Source organism: Oncorhynchus tshawytscha, linkage group LG29 (assembly GCF_018296145.1).
Source record: "Oncorhynchus tshawytscha isolate Ot180627B linkage group LG29, Otsh_v2.0, whole genome shotgun sequence".
NCBI classification, from domain to species: domain Eukaryota; kingdom Metazoa; phylum Chordata; class Actinopteri; order Salmoniformes; family Salmonidae; genus Oncorhynchus; species Oncorhynchus tshawytscha.
The window spans coordinates 20,464,093-20,488,257 of NC_056457.1; the positions used below are offsets into that span (position 1 = coordinate 20,464,093).

General features: G+C 44.9%; 1 protein-coding gene across 3 annotated transcripts in view; it reads right to left on the reverse strand.

Moving 5' to 3' along the window:
• Nucleotides 1-24,165, reverse strand: part of scn5lab (sodium channel, voltage gated, type V-like, alpha b) — a 212,639-nt gene that overhangs the window by 76,698 nt on the left and 111,776 nt on the right. For all 3 annotated transcript variants that reach the window (XM_042308644.1, XM_042308645.1, XM_042308643.1), the window contains exons 15-16: nucleotides 8,001-8,174; nucleotides 4,584-4,940 (exon numbers count right to left, since the gene is read on the reverse strand). In XM_042308644.1, the coding sequence (XP_042164578.1) occupies nucleotides 4,584-4,940; nucleotides 8,001-8,174 (531 nt within the window). The remainder of the gene's footprint in view (nucleotides 1-4,583; nucleotides 4,941-8,000; nucleotides 8,175-24,165) is intronic.

Here is a 24,165-nt window from a genome sequence, read left to right on the forward strand (position 1 = left end):
ATCTTTTGTCTTTCCCGTTCACCCTCGGAATGCCACACATACACAATCCATGTCTAAACTGTCTCAAGGCTTAAAAATCTGTCCCCTTCATCTACACTGATTGAAGTGGATTTAACAAGTGATATCAATAACGGATCATATCTTTCACCTGGATGCACCTGGTCAGTCTATATCATGGAAGAGTTTTTAATGTTTTGTCTACCTGGGGGATTATGTCAAGATGAGGCTATCTTGTTTTAACGAGAAGGATTACCTTTACATTCCATGTACAGAATCCATATAGAATTAAACGGTTGCGTAATGATGAATGTCTTATTTCTGTGATGCTAAGAGAAAACCAACCTGCACCTGATTGGCAATGAGGCCATGACCCAGCCAGGCTGAAAGATTGAGAGCAATCTTACCCAGACCCATGCAGGTCTTGTCCATGGTCCGACACACACACACACACACATACACACACACACACAGACTCTCTCCGTTGACTGACGGCCCATCTCATGTCAGGCACGAAAGGGACGAGAGGTACAAGGCTGGCAGGGTAACATGGACACTGAGATGAAAAGGGATGATTAAAGGAGATAACTCTCCACTAAGTCCCCCAAGCCAAGATCAGACAGTATACCTGAACTTACTGGCCCTGGCCCACTTACAGTAGAGATCATTGGAGTAGGGTTACGCTGGTAAGCTTCCTGGACAGAGTAGAGACTCTCTAGACTCTCCAGGCAGCCTGCTTCTGAAGGTTGTTGGCGAGAATGAGAGTGGCAGGCGGTGGCGTAATGACCTGTGTTTGTGCTGCACATACAAACACTGCATTCACAGAACAGATTAGAGAATGCTATCGCCATGGATGGCTAGGATTCATAGCCCCCCCTTCTCTCTTTCACTCTCTCTCTCTTTCGGTCTCTTTCTCTCTCCCCCTGTGTGTGGAGGGACAAGCTCAGACAGGGGAGCTATTGGATGGCTCTTATTGGTCCACTCGAGTACCATGCAGGAGAGGGGAGTGTTAGGTTCATAACACTTGAGACAACAGGGAGCAGAGCGAAAAGCTCTCTCGAGGCCAGATCTGGATATCTAGAAGAGTGCTCATTTTCTAATTAACCTTAGGATGACTCATGTCTTCTGACGTTGTTAATAACATACTAAGAAATCATAATATTGTTTATAATCACTAAATGTGTTTATCCCAATGGGGAAATAAGTTCAATGTTTTAAGTTCTTAGAACCAGACGTCATCATGAGTGACGTCAACTTTGATGTCAAGACAAAAATGGCCACTATATTGTAGGATCTTAATTTGAGCAAGTGTGCTACAATAGGAACATAATCCTGCAGAAACAGGAAATTTGAATTCTTATATGGATTATAATTAGGAACATTTTTGAAGAGGTTGATACATTTTTCGTGAGGGAAAATCAAGTTTGAATTTTTAAAAATTGAAATACACTACAAGTTCTCCTGCAACAAGGTGATCAAATTAAGATCTTACATCTGAATACCTGCCCCTTTATGCCTTCATAGAATATTAATTCATTGTGCTAGTTTCACATAACAACACTGTGACATTTCTTCAGTTTAAATTAAAACACTGACAGAGATGGTACCCCATGTTTACAAACACAAACAATTCTAAAGCAAGCTAATAGGAATATTATACAATAGGTGGGTCTTATCCTGGATGTTGATTGGTTAAAAAGGCGTTCCAGCCTGTGTCTATTCCAAAAGTTACCTATGTTAGGCTGTGACGTTGAAATGCCTATTTACGGTTCCATCTCACTGCCCAATCCACTGTCTCATCAGCCCAACCAGGCAATTTATAAACTTGACCTCCACAGTTAAAAGCATCTAGACATTATCCCCCATTTCTTTTAGACTAGCATTTGGTTTTTAACAGGCGAGATTTGTATTAACCTTGCTGTGTGTCTCTTCGACCTTTGCAACTAAGAGAGACATATTTTCTTAGACAGTCAAAATCATGAATCAGCATCATTTTTATGGATATATACAAATACATGTCAACAGAAAAGCAGGTCAAATGAAATGAAATGCAGGTAGTTTGCAATCTTTCCAGCTACAGTTTTAAGTGATTGTGTTAGCTATTTACCTCCGCTGAACAGTGTTCAGACAAGAGTGCACATTTACTATGCCAGTTGAAATTGTGCATCATTAGCTTTGTTATGGATGTATCCAAATAAACATCACTAGAAAACAGCTTAAACATACGCAAATGCAGCTACTTTGCTGTTATTTTGGCTACACTGTTTGACCTGACTGTACGCCGTAGTTGGCTAGTTAGCAAGCAAGGGATAAGAATATTGCCAGGCTGCATAGCAACAAAACATTTAGAATAAATGACTGGGTTAAGTCCATAGACTTAGAACAAAAAGCCATCACGACTGGGTCACGTCTCTGGCAACCTAACTGATAGCATGAATGATCCAGACAGCTTGGTAGCAACCCTACATTTGCGTTGGGACTTTATCTCTTGGATGGAAAAATTTGTATGAATAAATTCATCAAAATAACTTTTTTAATGAAAATATGTTAATCGTTATTTAAATATGTTGGTAAACCGTTGTATAAAAGTGATAATGACCTCAAAGCTGGTGTTTGGAGGATATATTGGCACGGTTTGCTGGCCCGAGATGCTAACAACACCCGTGTCAAAATATTCTCCAAACACAGGCTTTGAGGACATTATCAGTTAATTAAGTATCAAATGTATCTCCCCTATTTATCCCATGATGCTATGCAATCATAATAATGCTTAGTCATGCATCTGGATCCGTTAACACGCCGTCCCACATCAGACATTTTGTCAGCCTTGTAAATATCCCGACGAGACATCGGCAGCCATGTTATTTTACACAACCCGACGTCTCGCAGCCCAGGCAGAGCTCAGTCTCAACGATTTCCTTTGACTGCTCAGCCAAAATAAATAAGACAGGGGACTCGGGAGGGAAAGAGAGAAGAGGAGGTGGAGTGGGAAGGAGGGGAAGGAGGGATGGAGCAGGGAGAAGAGAGGAGGAGAGGGAGGAGGCCTCTAACACAAGTGTGTAAGCAAATGACAGGCACTGACTTGACTGACTTGACTCAGGGACTGGGGCGACCCTGCAGAGAAAGATAATATTAGCGGGGGCAGGCTGGGTAATTGCGACCTCATCGCTTGCCTGCCCCGCAGATTAGAACAGTACTGCAGCATGTAGTGGAGCACTAAGGACAGAGAGGATACTGTGGGTAGAAAGTGTTACTGGCAAGGCTGTGTACCACTCCATATAGTAGAGTTTGTCTACCCATTTAGTCTCTAATTTGTTTACTCGGTGGGTTGTGGTAGGACACCGGCAGTGGCAAGAATGTAAGGTCACCCCCCGCACAGGAATCATGAGACATTTTGTATTTCAACAATCCTACTGTAACACATACAGTAGGAGTCTTATGCAGTGTAAACTACAACACCTGTCTACGTGTCAGTTAGTGTGGAAAACCCCTCACACATGACAGCCTTAATCCTTAAGGCATTACGTCTGCCAGGCCAAAGTGTGTGCTTGTGTGTGAGAGAGAGCAGAAATACAGTCAAGGAAGTCTTGGAAGTGTGCAGATATCCCCCTATCCTAGCTAAACTACTGAAGCGTCACGACATGCAACCATGCAACACAGCTCAAAAACACTGCATAGGCTTCTTTGAGAAATGGTATCTAGACCAGCTGGGACCCAGGACCCTGTTTCCTTCATTATTACTGTCAGTTTTAACAGCTGACCACCTGACCTGGCCCACAGTTCAGCACTACCAGTCCTGACCAATCAATAAACAGCTTCATTATAGGATGATATGGGATGTTAGGGGTGTCTTTTAATTACTATACATGCCCAGGGGGACCTGTTACATCTATAAAGTCTATAGAGAGCAGGACCGTAAAACCTGATTCATTTCTAATGGTCACAAAACTGTACTGTGTGACATTTCAACCATTCTTCCCTGTGTGTTATTTTTGTCAAGGCTAACATGGCCAGCCACTAACAGGCATCTTCGTGAAACTGAATCGTGCCTCATAGGGGATACGTCTGAGCTTTATGGGGATTGTTTTAACGTCCTCCCCCCATCTCCTCCCACCCACACAAACCCCCATACACCCCTGCCCACCCTTCCAAAAGCTCCAACCATGGCAGATATTGAAGCCATTGGCAGGAAGGGGATAAAGTGGAAGGGCAGAGAGATAGAGGAGGCACTCACCCCCACCCCTTCTCCCAGCCAACCCTCAGCACCACAGTCGGCTCGTGACAGAGACATGAATGAACCACGCTTGTGTCCTGCTCAAAACTGAGCTAAATTGACGTAAGGGGGGCAACCTTTTACAGGGTCAAATAGCAGAGGGAAATGTTCAGCTTAATAAATGTAATCCTGAATTTCACAATTTTAGGAGAGGATTACACACATTGATTTAAAATTTGAGTAGCCTCTGAGCACTAAAATCCCACAAAATATAGAGGCTGCACGCACTTTTGTGGTGCATTCAAAAGTCAACCAAAACATGTACCTTACTGCCCACACTACCCAAGAGACTGAGAGTGGAAGAATGACTTACCACCAGGTTCCCGATCACCATGACCTGCATGAAGACTAGGAGGCAGAGAGGCTGCCCTGCCACCTCCATACAGTCCCACATGGTCTCGATCCACTCGCCACACAGCACCCTGAATACGATGAGGAACGAGTGGAAGAAGTCCTTCATGTGCCAGCGCGGCAGTGTGCAGTCCTTAGAGATCTTACACACACAGTCCTGGTAGTTCTTGCCGAACAGCTGCATGCCCACCACGGCAAAGATGAAGACTATGATGGCTAGGACCAGGGTCAGGTTTCCCAGAGCGCCCACCGAGTTGCCAATGATCTTGATGAGCGTGTTGAGGGTGGGCCACGACTTGGCCAGCTTGAACACCCTTAGCTGTGGGAGGGGGGAGAGGGGAGATGGGATAGTGAGATCCGCTGTTTGTTTGTTATCTGAGACATGGTCAATATGTGTGTATTTTAAAAATGCATGTTATCTAGAAGTTGAATCAAAAGATTTAGAAATGCATGATCAATGTATTCGTCCATGTTGTTATTTATTTTACTTTATCCTATACTCATCTTTAACTTTAAACATTTAAAAGTTAATAAATTAAGAAGTGGCTACTGGCTACAATTGAAATAATTGTGTCAATGGAATTATGTACTAAGAAGGGGTTAACTAAATCAGGCTGGTTTAGGGTCTATTCTCGTTGACGAGAATTAAGGAGAATTTCAAGAGATTCTCGAGAGGTGTCGATTTTCGAGAGACATAACTGTAATGTAAACTTGCGTATTTCTCACGTCTCGAACGATACCCCTGGAGGTCACGCACAACATTTGCACCCTTCTAAGCCTGGCAGTATAAACAGAATTGTCTCCCAACATTCATACAGCAAAAATACTAATAGCAGAGCAGTGTTTTTGAAACAGCTTAAATCTATATATTTTCATTATATTTTAGACTTGTTTTATTGAGTTTTATTGAGCCTGTTACACTCTGAAATTATTTTCATAGCTTTAAGAAAGGGAAGTTCAACAATAGTGAGCCACCTTCCAGGCAAGAAGAATGCAGCAAGAAGCTGATCAACTCACCAGGGAAATTATCAACGTTTTCAGTCTAAATTTTGCGTTTACCTCATATAATACCTTCTATGATATTGATAAAATGCCTGGTTTGTTCGAACATAACCTTTAATATGCTGAAACTGTATTTTTATATTCATATGAAAGGTGTAAATGTCAGTGCAGCCTGCTGAGGGGAGGACGGCTCATAATAATGGCTGGAACGGAGCAAATGGAAACCATGTGTTTGATGTATTTAATACCATTCCACTAATTCCATTCCAGCCTTTACCACAAGCCCATCCTCCCCAATTAAGGTGCCACCAATCTCCTGTGGTAAACGTTCATGTTTAATATGCTAACATTACTAGCTAGCATAGATAGCTGTGTTATTGTGTGTACAAACAAGAAAATAAACCCTTTAACTGTCAGCACATGATTGTGAATTGTTGCATTATCACATCCGGCCGTGATTGGGAGTCCCATAGGGTGGCGCACAATTGGCCCAGCGTCATCCGGGTTTGTCTGGGGTAGGCCAACAAATAAGAATTTGTTCTTAAACCTGTTTGGGATAGGGGGCAGCATTATTATTATTATTAGCATATTATTAGTAGATTTGGATAGAACACACTGAAGTTTCTAAAACTGTTTGAATGATATCTGTGAGTATAACAGAACTCATATGGCAGGCAAAAACCCGAGAAGAAATCCAACCAGGAAGTGGGAAATCTGAGGTTTGTAGTTTTTCAAAGCTTGGCCTATCGACACCACAGTGTCTATGGGGTCAAATTGCACTTCCCAAGGCTTCCACTAGATGTCAACAGTCTTTAGAAACTTGTTTGAGGGTTCTACTGTAAAGGAGGGGCTCATAAGGGCTCTTTGAGTCAGTGGTCTGGCAGAGTGCCACAAACTCGTGACGCTCGTTCACGTGAGAGGTAGCTCTCTTTCCATTGCTTTTCTACAGACAAAGGAATTCTCCGGTTGGAACATTATTGAAGATTTATGTTAAAAACATCCTAAAGATTGATTCCATACATCGTTTGACATGTTTCTACAGACTGTAACAGAACTTTTGGACTTTGTCTGGAACTAGTGCTCGCGCCTCATGACGATGGATTACTGGGCTGAACGCGCTAACAAGGAATTTGGACATAAGTGATGAACTTTATCGAACAAAACATGTATTGTGGAACTGGGATTCCTGGGAGTGCATTCTGATGAAGAACATAAAAGGTAAGTGAATATTTTAATGCTACTTCTGACTAATATTGACTACAACATGGCAGATATTTCTTTGGCTGGTTTGGTCTCTGAGCGCCGTACTCAGATTATTGCATGGTGTGCTTTTTCCGTAAAGTTTTTTTGAAATCTGACACTGCGGTTGCATTAAGGAGAAGTCTATCTTTAATTCTGTGAATAACACTTGTGTCTTTTATCAATGTTTATTATGAGGATTTCTGGAAATTGATGTGGCTCTCTGCAAATTCACTGGATGTTTTGGAAGCAAAACATTACTGAACATAACGCGCCAATGTAAACTGAGATTTTTGGATATATTGTGTAACATGATGTCCTATGAGTGTCATCTGATGAAGATCATCAAAGGTTAGTGATTAATTTTATCTATATTTCTGCTTTTTGTGACTCCTATCTTTGGCTGGAAAAATGGCTGTGTGTGTTTTTGTGACTTGGCTCTGACCTAACATAATCATATGTTGTGCTTTCGCTGTAAAGCCTTTTTGAAATCGGACATGATGGGTAGATTAACAATAAGTGTATCTTTAATTTGGTGTATTGCACTTGTTAATGTGTGAAAGTTACATATTTCTAAAAAATACTTTTTAATTTTGCGCACTGCCACTAGCGGAACCCCTAGCCATATGAAGTTTTAACTGACTTGCCTAGTTAAAGAAAGGTTCAATGTAAAACATGATTTTAAAGAGTGTAGTACGATGTGGTTACATTATCTAAGTGTGTAGCTAACATGTTTTAGAGGAAAAGTTGCTCGCATTATTGAATAGTTTGCAAGCTTACCGGCTAGTGGCAACTGTGATACTGGTATTTACGGTAAATTTGGAGGTGCAGAGCAATAGTGTCATGTAAATTGAAAAGTTTATGCACATTAATGTAAATTGAAGTCTCATCGAGCTGCCTCTCCTTAAATGTTCGTCAATGAGAATAGCCTCTTAGTAACTGTTGAGAAGGACATTTTCACAGTTAGGGGGATTTACACTATTCGTACATTAGCATCGGGAGAGTGAGCTAACCAGTCACACTGTCAAACATTGCAGCCAGCAACACTTATATCCAGACAACCATCATCAACTAACACACAGACAGCACACAGAGAGACAGATAGGCCGGAGGGGCGACATGCTTAATGCTTAAATACCAGTCTGAAGGATCGGAGAACGGACAGTCCCTCCACATCGGACAGGCCCAGCTCCATGAGGCTGAGGCACACGATGATGCTGTCAAATATGTTCCAACCTTGCTGGAAATAGTAGTAGGGGTCCAGAGCGATAATCTTTAACACCATCTCGGCGGTGAAGATCCCGGAGAATACCTAGGAAACGCAGACACACACAGACACACAGAGAGAGGGAGTGCTCAGCCTGGGGGTAGGACACTTCAGAGCAGGTTAGAGTCAGAATCAGGCCGAGCTACCCTTGCTCATGAAGCATTGCAATAGAACAATGCTGTCTTTCGCATTGCCTCCCAATCTACTGATGTTATCCACGTGGAACCTTCTGGAATTATCTGGAAGGCAGGGCTGTACAATGTTTCCACTTACAACTAACTTGAAGGACCAATTCCTACCCATACTAACATAGTAGCTCTACGTGGACTGGGAATTAATCAAATGTGCATTGCTGACAAGCAAACTGTCCTAGTAATTTACACTTGAGCGTTTACCGTGAATGTGATTTCAGCAAACGTCAGGGACATTGCCAGTGCACTACGTTGTCAACAATGCACTTTTGATTCAATCCCTGTCTCTGTGTTTTCTTCATTGGAGTGTCTGGAACTACGACATCAAACTCCACAGTTATGTTTTTGAATCAGTTTTCAGATGCTGTTTTGGGAGCATCCTCATCTCTATCTATTTCTACATTCGCTGGACTTGGTCTCTTGCTCTGTGTTTGTGTGGTCAAAGCTGAAGCAGCTGACAGGTCTACAGTTTAGGTGTGTGTGTACGTGCGAGTGTGCGTGTGTGCTTCTGTAATCTGGTGTTTTCATCTTGCAGCTCCAGAAGTGCCTCTCTGCTAGTTGTTCCTGGGAGACGTGCTCCTCGATGTGACACGGAGTACGTGACACACAGGAGGGAGGTGAGAGGGAGGGGGACAAGGCGAAAGCGTCAGAGGGCGCGTCTGGGTAGCCTTTGCGGTGACACCATTTTTTCCCCCAAGCGACCGGGGACTCTTGAAAGGATCTGATCTAGAGTCTGTTAAGACTCGTAGGCCATGTGCGCACACGCACACACATGCACACGCGCGCGCAGTGAGTAGCTGAGTGAGCGGGACAACATGATTACTGCTGGGATATTGACTGGCACTTTCAGCTGCCTGGAGTGGCCCAATGTCAGAGTGTGTGTGTGTGTGCGCGTGTGTGCCTGCGCGTGTGTGCGCGTGTGTGTGTGTGTGTGCCTGCTGCTTTGGCGTGTGTGTCTCCCTTCTCATTTACATGGGGCTCATTAGGCTCGGCACACAGCTCATTATGGATGACGAGGTTCTTCACAATCATACCGTTATTACGCTGTCAGGACCTGAGGACGAGACAGGCCGCTCATTATGATTGGGCAGAGCATCTATCGCAGAGATCATGTGACAACATTGAGTCAGAAAGTCCAACATGACATGGCATAGCCCCAGAGAAGGACAAGACATGGACATATACTGCATGAATTGATTTTGTTTGTGTACTGTACTGGTTTGCAGGGAGATGGCGCAGCAGACAATTATTTCATGTCTTTAGGATGATGTTGATGTTGCCCAGAGTGATGCAAAAGTTAATATGAGTTAATAATAAATCCGGTTTACTTAATTTAGTGGTCTATCGCACAGCATTGGGGGGAAGACATTCCACTACTGTAAATACACACCACAAATGTGTTGAAAAATGCATTTATTGTGTTGCAATGTAATTCAAACACATTTTCATAATGTCTGTACTTGTCACGTCTGTGTGGAGAGATGGACCAAGGCGCAGCGTGCTCCGAGTTCCACATCTTTATTTTTGTGAAACTTACAAAACAAAAAGGAAACAAACAACGAACCGTAACATAAGAGGTGCAACATGCACTAACTCAAAACAAGATCCCACAAAACACAGTGGGGAAATGGCTGCCTAAATATGATCCCCAATCAGAGTCAACGATAAACAGCTGCCTCTGATTGGGAACCATACCAGGCCAACATAGAAATAAAACACCTAGATAGGAACCCCCCCTCCCCTAGTCACATCCCGACCTAACCAAAATATAGAATAAAACGGCTCTCTATGGTCAGGGCGTGACTGACAGTCCCCCAAAGGTGCGGACTCCGGCCGCAAAACCTGAAACCAACTAGTGAGGGTAGGGGTGGTGACACCGTGCCTGGACACCGTGCCTGGACTGGACACTGGCGCAGAGGAAGGCTCCTGCCCTGGAGCGGGACTGGACACCGTGCCTAGACTGGACACCGGCGCAGAGGAAGGCTCCTGCCCTGGAGCTGGACTCCATGCCTGGACTGGACACCGGCGCAGAGGAATGCTCCTTCCCTGGAGCTGGACTGGACACCTTGCCTGGAAGTTCCGGACCATTGACCCTTGCGGGAGGATCCGGACCGTTGACCCTTGCCGGAAGCTCCGGACCGGGGGCCGTTGCCGGAAGCTCCAGACTGGGGACCGTCACAGGAAGCCTGGTGTGTGGAGCCGGCACAGGTGGCACCCAACTGGTGACACGCACCTCAGGGGGAGTGCGGGGAGCAGGCACAGGAAGTACCAGACTGGGGAGGCGCACTGGAGGCCTGATGCGTAGAGCCGGCACAGATGGTACCGGACTGGTGACACGCACCTCAGGGCGAGTGCGGGGAGCAGGCACAGGAAGTACCGGACTGGGGAGGCGCACTGGAGGCCTGATGCGTGGGGCCGGTACAGATGGCACCGGACTGGTGACACGCACTTCAGGGCGAGTGCGGGGAGCAGGCACAGGACGTCCAGATGTACTGTGCTGTGGAGGTGTACATCAGGAAGAGTTCGAGGAGCAGGCACATGACCTAATGGACTGGGGACACGCACTTCAGGGCGAGTGCGAGGAGGAGACACAGGACGTCCGGACTAGGGAGGCGCACAAGAGACCTGATGCGTGGGACCGGCACAGATTGCACCGGACTGGTGACATGCTCCTCCAAACGCCTGCATTGCCGCATACTCCTCGCCAACTCCATTCTCCGGTATCCCTCCTCGCACTGTTCCATCGACTCCCAGGCGCCTTGGGTCGACCGACCACCTCTCTATCTCCTCCCAGGTTGTCTCTGGTTCACACCTCGGCTCTGCCGACCACTCCTTGTAACCTCCCCAAAAAATTGGGCTGTCTTTTAGGCTCTCCTTGTGGCCGCGAACCCCGGCGTCGTTGCTGTCCTCCCTTCTCTCCTTGTGTTTGCCGCCAAGGAAGGTGATCCTGTCTTGCCAGGATTTCCTCCCAAGTCCACGATCCCTTCCCCTCCAATATCTCATCCCATGTCCAGGATACCTTCTCCTCCCGGGCACGCTGCTCGTTCCTGTTGTGGTAGGATCTTCTGTCACGGCTGTGTGGAGAGACGGACCAAGGCGCAGCGTGCTCTGAGTTCCACATCTTTATTTATGTGAAACTTACAAAACGAAAAGGAAACAAACAACGAACCGTAACATAAGAGGTGCAACATGCACTAACAAAACAAGATTCTACAAAACACAGTGGGGAAATGGCTGCCTAAATATGATCCCCAATCAGAGACAACGATAAACAGCTACCTCTGATTGGGAACCATACCAGGCCAACGTAGAAATAAAACACCTAGATAGGAACACCCCCCCTAGTCACACCCCGACCTAACCAAAATAGAGACCAAAATAGAGAATAAAAAGGCTCTCTATGATCAGGGCGTGACAGTACTTCAGCAAACACAACATTTTCAGTTTGTAAGTTTATGTCATGTACTTTATTGGAAATATATTTTCCATTCAGCATTGGAATGCAAATTCAACTTATTATCACAAGTACTTTATTGGAATGCAAATGCAATGTATTAATCTGGGTGAAATTTTCCGTGGGGTCAGTATGGTCAGCGTCAGTTTTTTATGATGTGTTTCATTTCAAATGAAATTAGCATCTCTGTAATTCTAACTCGGATAATGAACAGCACACTGTGCTAACACTTATGTAGGCAAACCTTAAAAAGAGGAAGGCTACATCAGCACTGGGTCAGTGTGGTACACACTATCACAGCAAGACTATGTCACAAATGGCACCCTGTTCCCTCTATAGTGCACTACTGTCCAGTGCACTATTCGGGAGTAGGGTGCCGTTTGGGACACGCCCCCAAAGGCATGCTGGGTAATTATTTTTGTCGGGCCAAAGCAGAAGTAATGAGTAAGCGTTTAGGATCCCAAGGCAAACATGGTAATTTAGGAATCCATATGAGTTGGTCTGAGCATGTCACGGCATCGTAGCAACACGATTCATATCTCCAGTGATAATCATAAGAAAGTGTGCAGGTTGTGTGTGTAGTCTATCCTCTTCTGCCGAAGAGCTGTCACAGCTAAGGAGACTGAGGTACGACTGAATAGGTTAAGTGAAACACTGAAATGGCACCCTATTCCCTAGAGCAGAAGTGCTCTATTTTCCACCAGGCTCTGGTAAACAAAAGTACACTACACTCTATAGGGAATAGATGCTATTTCAGATGCACCTGTTCTGTTTTCTGTAGAAAACCTAATAAAACAATATTGTTACTGGGTAGGCCTATACCGTATTGAATGTCCCACAGCTTCAAAACAAATTAGCTTGGTTTACAGACTAAATGGGATTAAAAGTTAAAAGTATGTATTCCAACAGATGAACATAGCTAAAATACCAAAATAACACAAATATGTGTCGCCAACAGTGTAAATACAGGTTAGTAGAGAGTCTGAAAATGCATATCTGCTGAATGCTCACGTATTACTCATCTAACCGGTGACTCGGATGACCTGTCTGTCACTCTCCCACCCCAAACCTGTCTGTCACTCTCCCACCCCAAACCTGTCTGTCACGCTCCCACCGTCACTCTCCCACACCAAACCTGTCTGACACTCTCCCTCCCCAAACCTGTCTGTCACTCTCCCACTTCAAACCTGTCTGTCAATCTCCCACCCCAAACCTGTCTGTCACTCTCCCACCCCAAACCTGTCTGTCACTCTCCCACCCCAAACCTGTCTGTCATTCTCCCACCCTACTATAGTCTGTCACTCTCCCACCCCAAACCTGTCTGACACTCTCCCTCCCACCCCAAACCTGTCTGTCACTTTCTCACTTCAAACCTGTCTGTCAATCTCCCACACCAAACCTGTCTCTCACTTTCCCACACCCTGTCACTCTCCCACCTCAAACCTGTCTGTCACTCTCCCACCTCAAACCTGTCTGTCACTCTCCCACCTCAAACCTGTCTGTCACTCTCCAACCTCAAACCTGTCTGTCACTCTCCCACCTCAAACCTGTCTGTCACTCTCCCACCTCAAACCTGTCTGTCACTCTCCCACCTCAAACCTGTCTGTCACTCTCCCACCTCAAACCTGTCTGTCACTCTCCCACCTCAAACCTGTCTGTCACTCTCCCACCCTAAACCTGTCTGTCATTCTCCCACACTAAACCTGTCTGTCACTCTCCCTCCTCAAACCTGTCTGTCACTCTCCCACTCCAAACCTGTCTGTCACTCTCCCTCCTCAAACCTGTCTGTCCAAACTGTCTCCCTCCCCAAACCTGCCTGTCACTCTCCCTCCCCAAACCTGCCTGTCACTCCCACCCAAACCTCCCTCTCCCACCTAAACATGTGTCACTCTCCCTCCCCAAACCTGTCTGTCACTCTCCCACCCCAAACCTGTCTGACAAACTCTCCCTCCCCAAACCTGTCTGTCACTCTCTCTCAAACTTCAAACCTGTCTGTCATCTCCCACACCAAACCTGTCTGACACTCTCCCTCCCCAAACCTGTCTGACACTCTCCCTCCCCAAACCTGTCTGTCACTCCCCCACCCCAAACCTGCCTGTCACTCCCCAAACATGTGTCCTCCCCAAACCTGCCTGTCACTCTCCCTCCCCAAACATGTGTCACTCTCCCACCCTAAACCTGTCTGTCACTCTCCTTCCTCAAACCTGTCTGTCAATCTCCCACACCAAACCTGCCTGTCACTCTCTCTCCCCAAACCTGCCTGTCACTCTCCCTCTCTAAACATGTGTCACTCTCCCACCCTAAACCTGTCTGTCACTCTCCCTCCCCAAACCTGCCTGTCACTCTCCCTCCCCAAACCTGCCTGTCACTCTCCCTCTCTAAACATGTCTGTTACTCTCCCAGCCCAAACCTGTCTGTCACTCTCCCTCCTCAAACCTGTCTGTCACTCTCCCACCCCAAACCTGTCTGTCACGCTCCCACCCCACCCCAAACCTGTCTGTCACGCTCCCACTGTCTGTCACTCTCATCTCCCACACCAAACCCACACCAAACCTGTCTGACACTCTCCCTCCCCAAACCTGTCTGTCACTCTCCCACCCCAAACCTGTCTGACACTCTCCCTCCCCAAACCTGTCTGTCACTCTCTCACTTCAAACCTGTCTGTCATCTCCCAAACACCAAACCTGTCTGACTAAACCTCTCCCTCCCCAAACCTGTCTGACACTCTCCCTCCCCAAACCTGTCTGACTCTCCCTCCCCAAACACTCCCACCCCAAACCTGTCTGTCATTCTCCCACCCTACTATAGTCTGTCACTCTCCCACCCCAAACCTGTCTGACACTCTCCCTCCCCAAACCTGTCTGTCACTCTCCCTCCCCAAACCTGTCTGTCACTCTCCCACTTCAAACCTGTCTGTTACTCTCCCACCCCAAACCTGTCTGTTACTCTCCCACCCCAAACCTGTCTGTCACTCTCCCACCCCAAACCTGTCTGACACTCTCCCTCCCCAAACCTGTCTGTCACCTCCCACCCCAAACCTGTCTCTCTCCCTCCCCAAACCTGTCTGTCACTCTCCCACTTCAAACCTGTCTGTTACTCTCCCACCCCAAACCTGTCTGTTACTCTCCCACCCCAAACCTGTCTGTTACTCTCCCACTCCAAACCTGTCTGTTACTCTCCCACCCCAAACCTGTCTGTTACTCTCCCACCCCAAACCTGTCAGTCACTCTCCCACACCAAACAACGTACTCCTGTCTTCTCTCACACAGACACATAGAGATGTGCAGTGCATGCACGTTTCTGAAAATGAAAACATGCCAGCAACTTACACACTCATGTGACTATCTAACAGGCCTGACACGTAGGTGTTCGTCCGTATGTCTGTCCCGCAATGTCTTTGTGGCTGAAGGGTAACCGAGGGGCGCCAGATGTCGGCCATTGCTGTGTAAACTAGGGCCTGTGCTGTGCTGACTGTGGTCATGGTGGCTATGCATATACTGTATGAAGATATATACACACACACACACACACACACACACACACACACACACAACCACACACAACCACGCACAGAGCAGAGTCAGGCTCATGCGAGTGGAAGGGCGGTGGGTGCAGGCTCAACAGGGAGGAGGGCAGAGAGGAGATGCCATGTGACAAGCTCTCTCTGGGAAGCATGACACTGCACACAGAGGGGCATCAACAAGGTTTCATTCCCACAGTTAACATACTCCATGGAACGACACACGCCCAACTGGCCTCAGATGAACAGCCCCACACATGTACACACATGCTCACGCACACAAACTAAGACACACGCACAGACACAAACACACGAATAAGCATGTTCAGAGAGAGAGACAATATATACTACATGAACAAATGTATGTGGACACCTGCTCGTCGAACATCTCAGTCCAAAATCATATGCATTAATATTGAGTTGGTCCCCACTTTGCTGCTATAACAGCCTCCACTCTTCTGGGAAGGCTTTCCACTAGATCAGTGTCTCCCAAACTCAGTCCTGGGTACCCCATTGGGTGCATGTTTTGTTTTTTGACCTAGCTCTACACAACTGATTCAAATAATCAAAGCTTGATGATGAGTTCAATATTTGAAAAAGCTGCATAGTGCTAAGGCAAAAACCAAAACATGCACCCCTTGGAGTCCCCAGGACCGAGTTTGGGAAATGCAGCACTAGATGTTGGAACATTGCTGTGGGGAATTGCTTCCATTCAGCCACAAGAGCATTAGTGAGGTCAGGCACTGATGTTTGGCGATTAGGCCTGGCTCACATTCGGCATTCCAATTCATCCCAAAGGTGTTCGATGGGGTTGATGTCAGGGCTCTGTAGAGGACAGTAAAGTTCTTCCACACAATCTCGACAAACCATTTCTATATGGACCTCACTTTGTGCACAAGAGGATTGTCATGCTGAAACAGGAAAGGGCCTTGCCCAAACTGTTGCCACAAAGTTGGAAGCACAGAATCATCTACAATGTCATTGTATGCTGTAGCGTTTTCCCTTCACTGAAAACCATGAAAAACAGCCCCACACCATTATTTCTCCTCCACCAAACTTTACAGTTGGCACTATGCATTGAGGTAGGTACCGGTAGTGACACAGCCTGGAATTGAACCAGGGTCACCTCTAGCACTGAGATGCAGTGCTAGAGGTGACTGCTGCGCCACTCGGGAGCCCCCTTGGTAGTGAATGTGGAGATTGCATGGCAGTGTGCTCGATGTTATACACTTGTCAGCAATGGATGTGGCTGAAATAGCCAAATCCACTAACTTGAAAGGGTGTCCACATACTTTGTGAACTGACAGTTAGTCTGCTGTGTCAGACTGATCGCTGGAAATAGACAGCGATTTCAAACGTTTGAAAAGGTTCCGAGAACGTCGATATATATCTTCTTTGGTGCAAAAAAAAAGAAAAAATGATTGCCCAGCACTAGAAACAAACTTAGACCACTGCGCTACCGCAGTTCACAATGCTCTAGCAAGCCGTGAGAATACTTCATTACACCTAATGGTAATGGGTTAACCCTGTAACTACACAGAATTAGCGTTCATCAATAATACGTCACATTCTTATTGCTCTTTCTGTGATGGAACATTTTATGTTTGTGCTTTTCTAATAACACATTTCTGTGTTCATGTAAGTGACTGATTGAAGGAATCTTCACTATCAGTATCTGCAATTTGGCAGTACGCCCAGAACCTTGAAAGGATATCTCAGTTTCAAGGTCTCAGCTTGGAGAGAAGAAGCCTCGTGCGGTAATGGTATTTTACATGTTATGAACCAGTATTGGTCGGTCACATGCATGAACCAAACGTTAATGATTAATTAATTCTGAATGATGAATAAGCTAAATCATGCCTATGTAATGTGTCTGTAAGCAGTATATAAGAGATCTAACGGGACTGCCCCGATGGAACTCCTGACAGACGTGTACAATTGTGCATCCAGTTTGTTGGAACCTCTCCAATAAACTGTTAATAAACAATGATTCATTTAAAATTGACTTTGAGTGTCCCAGTGTGTAGAATTTCCATGACATATCCAACACAGCCACCACTCCACGACATTTCAGACTCAAGTGACTAAGGTGATAATGACAGGTCTCGCTAAAAGCTGGGCAGGACAAGATAGGGATGAGACAGCATATGCTTTATCTGCTGTGGGCACACACACACACACACACTGTAGCACACTGTGACCAGCCAAGTGGAGGAAAAGCTCTATTGATTTTGGACCCGTTGGCCTGAAATGACTTCCTTGTTGGACCACTCCTGGTACAACACAACAAATTACATAACCCTAACACCACCTGTGTCCGAAATGGTAGCATATTCCCTATACCAGGGGTACTCAACTATCGACAAGGTCCAGTGACACAAATATCCTAGGTGTCAAAAGTCTGGATGGATATCATCCTTTATCAGTGGTACAGCGTAGTAACAAACATAGTCATCTACGACTTAGGAAACATGCTGTTATATAAAATGTACATTAAATACATTAAATGAGATGAAGAATTTGAATGAATTATAACTTTTTTATTTTGAATGTTAACATGTGCAACATTGCATCAACATTGCTGAAGATCAAAAGTGGTTGCATAATTGTCTATGCAAAAAGTGCACTGTGAACCACTGTACATGGGTCATAAATTAAAAGAATAACAAAATGTAAATAAAATAAAGTGTATGTTTTCTGGAGAACAAATGAGAGTTGAACAAAAATAGTAATCTGCATGCACAGAAGGTCACTGTGGGTCATGCAATATCATGTATAAGTCACTCTGGGCCATGCAATACTCATGTATAAGTCACTGTGGGTCATGCAATATTCATGTTTTAGTCACTCTGGGCCATGCAATATTCATGTATAAGTCACTCTGGGCCATGCAATATTCATGTATAAGTCACTCTAGGCCATGCAATATTCATTTATAAGTCACTCTGGGCCATGCAATATTCATTTATAAGTCACTCTAGGCCATGCAATATTCATTTATAAGTCACTCTGGGCCATGCAATATTCATTTATAAGTCACTCTGGGCCATGCAATATTTATTTATAAGTCACTCTAGGCCATGCAATATTAATTTATAAGTCACTCTGGGCCTTGCCTTTGCATTAATGAGAGAAATGACACTTTCTTTCTCCTGCAAATGCTTTGAACTTCATGAGAGCAACTCTGAGATACTGGTGCAGGTGTTCATTTGTGAGCCTGGTGCGGTATTTGTTTTGGATGAAGTTCATTGTGGAGATGGCTGATTCACAGATGTATGTTGGAGCCAAACATGGTCAGGATGTCTAGTCCAGTTTCTTGAGAACAGAAACATCAGCTGCAGGCACCATCTTTCCCCTGAAAGTGCCAGGGTCACTGTCACCAGCCTGCTCCTTCAAAGACACATTTTCATGCAGCTCAATCAACTCCATTTGTAGTGATGCAACATCTACCCATCTGAAGATCTGTTTAGCTTTTTCTGACAACTTTGTCACATTTTTGACCAAGAAAGGGTTCTGGATGAGCAGCAGCCATTCTCTCCCATAAGTAAAGTAATCAGAGCGAGTCTTGAAGTTATCCATCAGCTTCTGGATGAAATCAACATGTTTGGGAACATCTTTGTTTCCCTGTATTTGTACCAGAAGATTGGGGAAGTGGACAAGTTCTCCCTGGGGATCATTCTTGAAAAGCTGTGTTGACCCATCCCTACAGCTTAACATTCAGTTGATTAAGTTGTGATGTAATGTCTGTCAAAAAAGCAACTGTTTCCATCTTCTCCTCATCTTCCAAATACTCAGAAAACTGAGTTGCCTTGTTACTCTTTTGCTCTGATAAGAACGTCTTGACTTCCTCTTGAATGGCCCAAAAGCGTTCCAAAACCCTTCCTTTGCTGAGCCATCTGACATTGTTGTGCACATTGTTGTGTAAGTCATCAAAACTGGCATTGGCCTCTGTCCGACTGTCTAGTAGCAGGTGGTGTTGTAGCGATGATGTTGCTCTCAAAAAGTTGATCAGTTTCATCATCATTGTCATGACCTCAGAATACTCCATTACCAGACTGGCACACAGGGCACATTGATGAATGATGCAGTGATATGATGTCAGGTCAGGGTGGTTCTCTTTCAAACGTGCAACCAGTCCCCTCCCTCTTCCCATCATGGCTGGAGCTCCATCTGTGATGATGGAGACCCCTGCCTTCAGATATATTCCCTGTCTGTCAGCATCCCTTTGATGACCTCATGGGTATCCTCTCTCTGTGAGTGTGCTTCTAGATGGGTTAAGCCCAACAGCTCCTCACAGAATTCCTTCTTGGTTTTGTTATAAAATCTGAAAAACACCAGAAGCTGGACATTGTCAGTGTTATCTGTTGATTCATCCACAGATAATGAAATGCATGGTGGATTCTGAATGGCCTCATTAAGTTGTGAAGTTAAATGGTCAGCTAAACTCAGCAACAAAAAAATGTCCTCTCACTGTCAACTGCGTTCATTTTCAGAAAACGTAACGTGTAAATATTTGTATGAACATAACAAGATTCAACAACTGAGACAAACTGAACAAGTTCCACAGACATGTGACTAACATAAATGGAATAATGTGTCCCTGAACAAAGGGGGGGGTAGTAACAGTAACAGTCAGTATCTGGTATGGCCACCAGCTGCATTAAGTACTGCAGTGCATCTCCTCCTCATGGACTGCACCAGATTTGCCAATTCTTGCTGTGAGATGTTACCCCACTCTCCACCAAGGCACCTGCAAGTTCCCGGAAATGTCTGGGGGAATGGCCTTAGCCCTCACCCTTCGATCCAACAGGTCCCAGACATGCTCAATGGGATTGAGATCCAGGCTCTTCGCTGGCCATGGCAGAACCCTGACATTCCTGTCTTGCAGGAAATCACTCACAGAACGAGCAGTATGGCTGGTGGCATTGTCATGCTGGATGAGCCTGCAGGAAGGGTACCACATGAGGGTTGAGATTGCCTGCAATGACAACAAGCTCAGTCCGATGATGCTGTAACGCACCGCCCTAGACCATGACGGACCCTCCATCTCCAAATCGATCCTGCTCCAGAGTACAGGCCCCGGTGTAATGCTCATTCCTTCGACAATAAACGCGCATCCGACCATCACCCCTGGTGAGACAAAACTGTGGCTCGTCAGTGAAGAGCACTTTTTGCCAGTCCTGTCTGGTCCAGCGACAGTGGGGTTGTGCCCATATGCGACATTGTTACCAGTGATGTCTGGTGAGGACCTGCCTTACAACAGGCCTACAAGCCCTCAGTCCAGCCTCTCTCAGCCTATTGCGAACAGTCTGAGCACTGATGGAGGGATTGTGTGTTCCTGATGTACTGTAACTCGGGCAGTTCTTGCTGCCATCCTGTACCAGTCCCACAGGTGTGATGTTCGGATGTACCGATCCTGTGCAGGTGTTGTTACACGTGGTCTGCCACTGTGAGGACGATCAGCTGTCGATCATGTCTCCCTGTAGCGCTGTCTTAGGCGTCTCACAGTACGGACATTGCAATTTATTGCCCTGGCCACATCTGCAGTCCTTATGCCTCCTTGCAGCATGCCTAAGGCACGTTCACACAGATGAGCAGGGACCCTGGGCATCTTTCTTTTGGTGTTTTTCAGAGGCAGTGGAAAGGCCTCTTTAGTGTCCTAAGTTTTCATAACTGTGACCTTAATTGCCTACCGTCTGTAAGCTGTTAGTGTCTTAAAGACTGTTCCACAGGTGCATGTTCATTCATTCTTTATGGGTCATTGAACAAGCATGGGAAACAGTTTTTAAACCCTTTACAATGAAGATCTGTGAAGTTATTTGGATTTTTACAAATTATCTTTGAAAGACAGGGTCCTGAAAAAGGGACGTTTCAGTCCTCCTCATTGCTGTGGAATCCGACAGTGGGATCTGTTTGATATTTTCCCTGAGCTCATATTTTTATTTACCTTCAAGCAAGGTGTCAGCAACTTCACACATGCATTCTTTTACCTTCTCAGCTTCTGAAAAAACCCAAGCTATCCTCAGTGAACACTCCGTTGCACATTGTTGGGCTGTCAGGGAATTGACAAGGACTTTGATGGACCGCTCATTTGAGATTTGAGTTGGTTAATCTTGTTTGTTCTCACCTCCGTGTTCAATTTATTATTTCTGGTGTCATAATGGTGCATAACATACGGACTCGCTGCATATCAGGAACATTAGTTTTGTGCTAGTTGTGGGGGGAATGAATGCTTAATGTTCCGTCCACTCGTCTTTGAATATACGGTTTTCAGAGTCAACTTTTCTTTTTTTTGATACTGGTAACTAAGCTCCTATCTGTGATATTAACAGTTGAACCGCGGTCAAATCTTTTTGTTTCTTTCTGCCTGCTTGTCCCACGGTTCAGCAGATGATATTTGTATTGATGTGATTGGGTATGACACAGCCTATTGTATTTGCATATAACGACGCAATTGGATTAGACGGGGCACTAGTAGAGGTGGGCGTTGCTTCGAGAGAGAGCAAGAAAGAGAGGTTGCTGAGGTAAAGAGGCCGCTGTGCTCGGTTGATTTTTAAAAACTGTCTAAAAGGTAATTTATTGACTTCTATATAACAAAATGCGATGTTGTCCAGACCCGGACCCCAGTCTGTCAGTTGACTTTGGCTGCCCTATACCAGGGCTGCTCAACCCTCTTCCTGGAGATCTACTGTCCTGTAGGTTCAGTCCAACCCTAATTTAGCATATCTGATTCAGCTAGTTAAGGTCTTGTTGAGCAGCTAATTAGTAGAATCAAGTGTTTTAAATTAGGGTTGGACTGAAAACCCACAGGAAGGTAGATCTCCAGGAAGAGGATTGGGTAGCCCTGCCCTATACTGTATAGTGCTCTACTGTGCTCGACTTTTGACCAGGGCCCATAATCAGCACTATAGAGAACGTGCAGATAATATACAAACACACATAACTGGGTTTACTGACTTAAGTGAACATCAAATTTTTTCGTGACTCTTTGTTTTTTACAGGTACAAAAACAAATGCATACAAACAAATGCACACAAAGATAACCTCCACCCATCCCCCCTCAGTCCCATCCACCCATCCCATCTCGTCCCTTGTGTGCACATTCAGTAATAGCGTATACCCCGGTGTGGTACAGAAACTTTATGACAGTATGGAAATCTGGATATGGCCCAACCCTAGTATGTATCTTTCAAATCTTAGAATGTTCTCAAACCGTTACTGCCCATGACATCAGTAAAGGTACGAATTCCACATTTGGACCTTTGGGGGGGAATGTAAAAGGCCGCCCTCCAGATCACAAATATTGGAGTATGGGCTGGCCATTTTGATTCCCAGTTACATTGTTTTCAAACATAAGTCGTGTGAGCAATAACCAAAGCCTAGTTTACATAGTTTAAGGGATATGCAGTATCAGTGAAGACTACCTCTTCCAGGCAATAGGAGACACCATATTTCACACTTACTATATAAGAACCATATCCAAACCGATTTAGGCTTGGGCTAAATGCTAGTGCCTGGACATACAATTTAAAGTCGGGTACAGATAGTCCACCTATGTCTTTCCCTCTTTGTAAATCTGTTCATTTCATCCTGGATTATTTACCTTGTCATATACATTTTGAATCCGCACTATGAATGTTATCCCTATAGCCGGAAAGGAGAGATATGGGAAGCATTGAACTACAGAAATTCAGCCATGGCAATATGTTTATTTTGACAACAGATATTATGCAGGTGTAACGCTCGTCGAAATGGGTAGACCAAGGCGCAGTGTGATTTGGGTTCATCAGAATTTATTTAAATGTGAACCAGCAACAAAACAATAAAGAGAAACAAACAAACGAACGTACAGCCTTGTATGGCTCAAAAGCAACAATACAAAAACAAGATCCCATAAACAACAGGTGGGAAAAGGCTGCCTAAATATGATCCCCAATCAGAGACAACGATAGACAGCTGCCTCTGATTGGTACCATACCAGGCCAACATAGAAATAATAAACTAGAACACCCCCCAGTCACGCCCTGACCTACTCCACCATAGAAAATAAAGGCTTTCTATGGTCAGGACGTGACAGCCGGTTAAAGCAACTGGGCTATTATTCCAACTACGGATGTCGGATTGAATTGATTTGAGCATTCTATTAAAGTTTCTGGCAGTGGTTTTATCTAAGGAAATATATATACACAAAAATATTTAAAATGAGAAACGATTGGGATTCCATAAGTAGAGATGGAGTCCTCCACCGGGGTCTTGAGAGAGGAAGTAGGGCTGATTTGGTTAGATTCATTTTATAACTTGAGATGAAGCTGAATTTATCTTTGATATTCAATATGTTTGGGAGCAATTGAGATACATTGTCTAGATATAGTAAAATATTGTCTGTGTATAATGCGACGAAGTGATCAGTAGATTTTAGGGAAATGTGTTTTATCTCCTTTGATTGACAAATTGCCTGAGTAACCTTGGATAATAAGAATAGCAAAGGCGAAATTGGATTGTCATCTCTGCTGCTTCTAGTGATTCTGAACGGAGGAGAGCAGATATTGCCTGTCATAACTATGACTGAGGAATTGGCATATATTATTTTAATCATATTAATGAAATTGGAGCCTATTCCTATATGTTCCAAGACAGACCAGTGATATGACAATTTTAGTCCATAAAAAGCTTTTATTCACATCTCTCCCAAATGAACCTTTGTGAACATCTTTATTAATAATTTTGAGCGATAGTGGAGCTAACATATTGCAAATAGACCTCAGGAGGAATACCATCCCATTCAGGTGATTTGCCTTAATTCCACCACGATTTACTTTTTACTGTGATTGTAAACTCATTTCTGTGAATGATGTCTATTGATGTGTGATT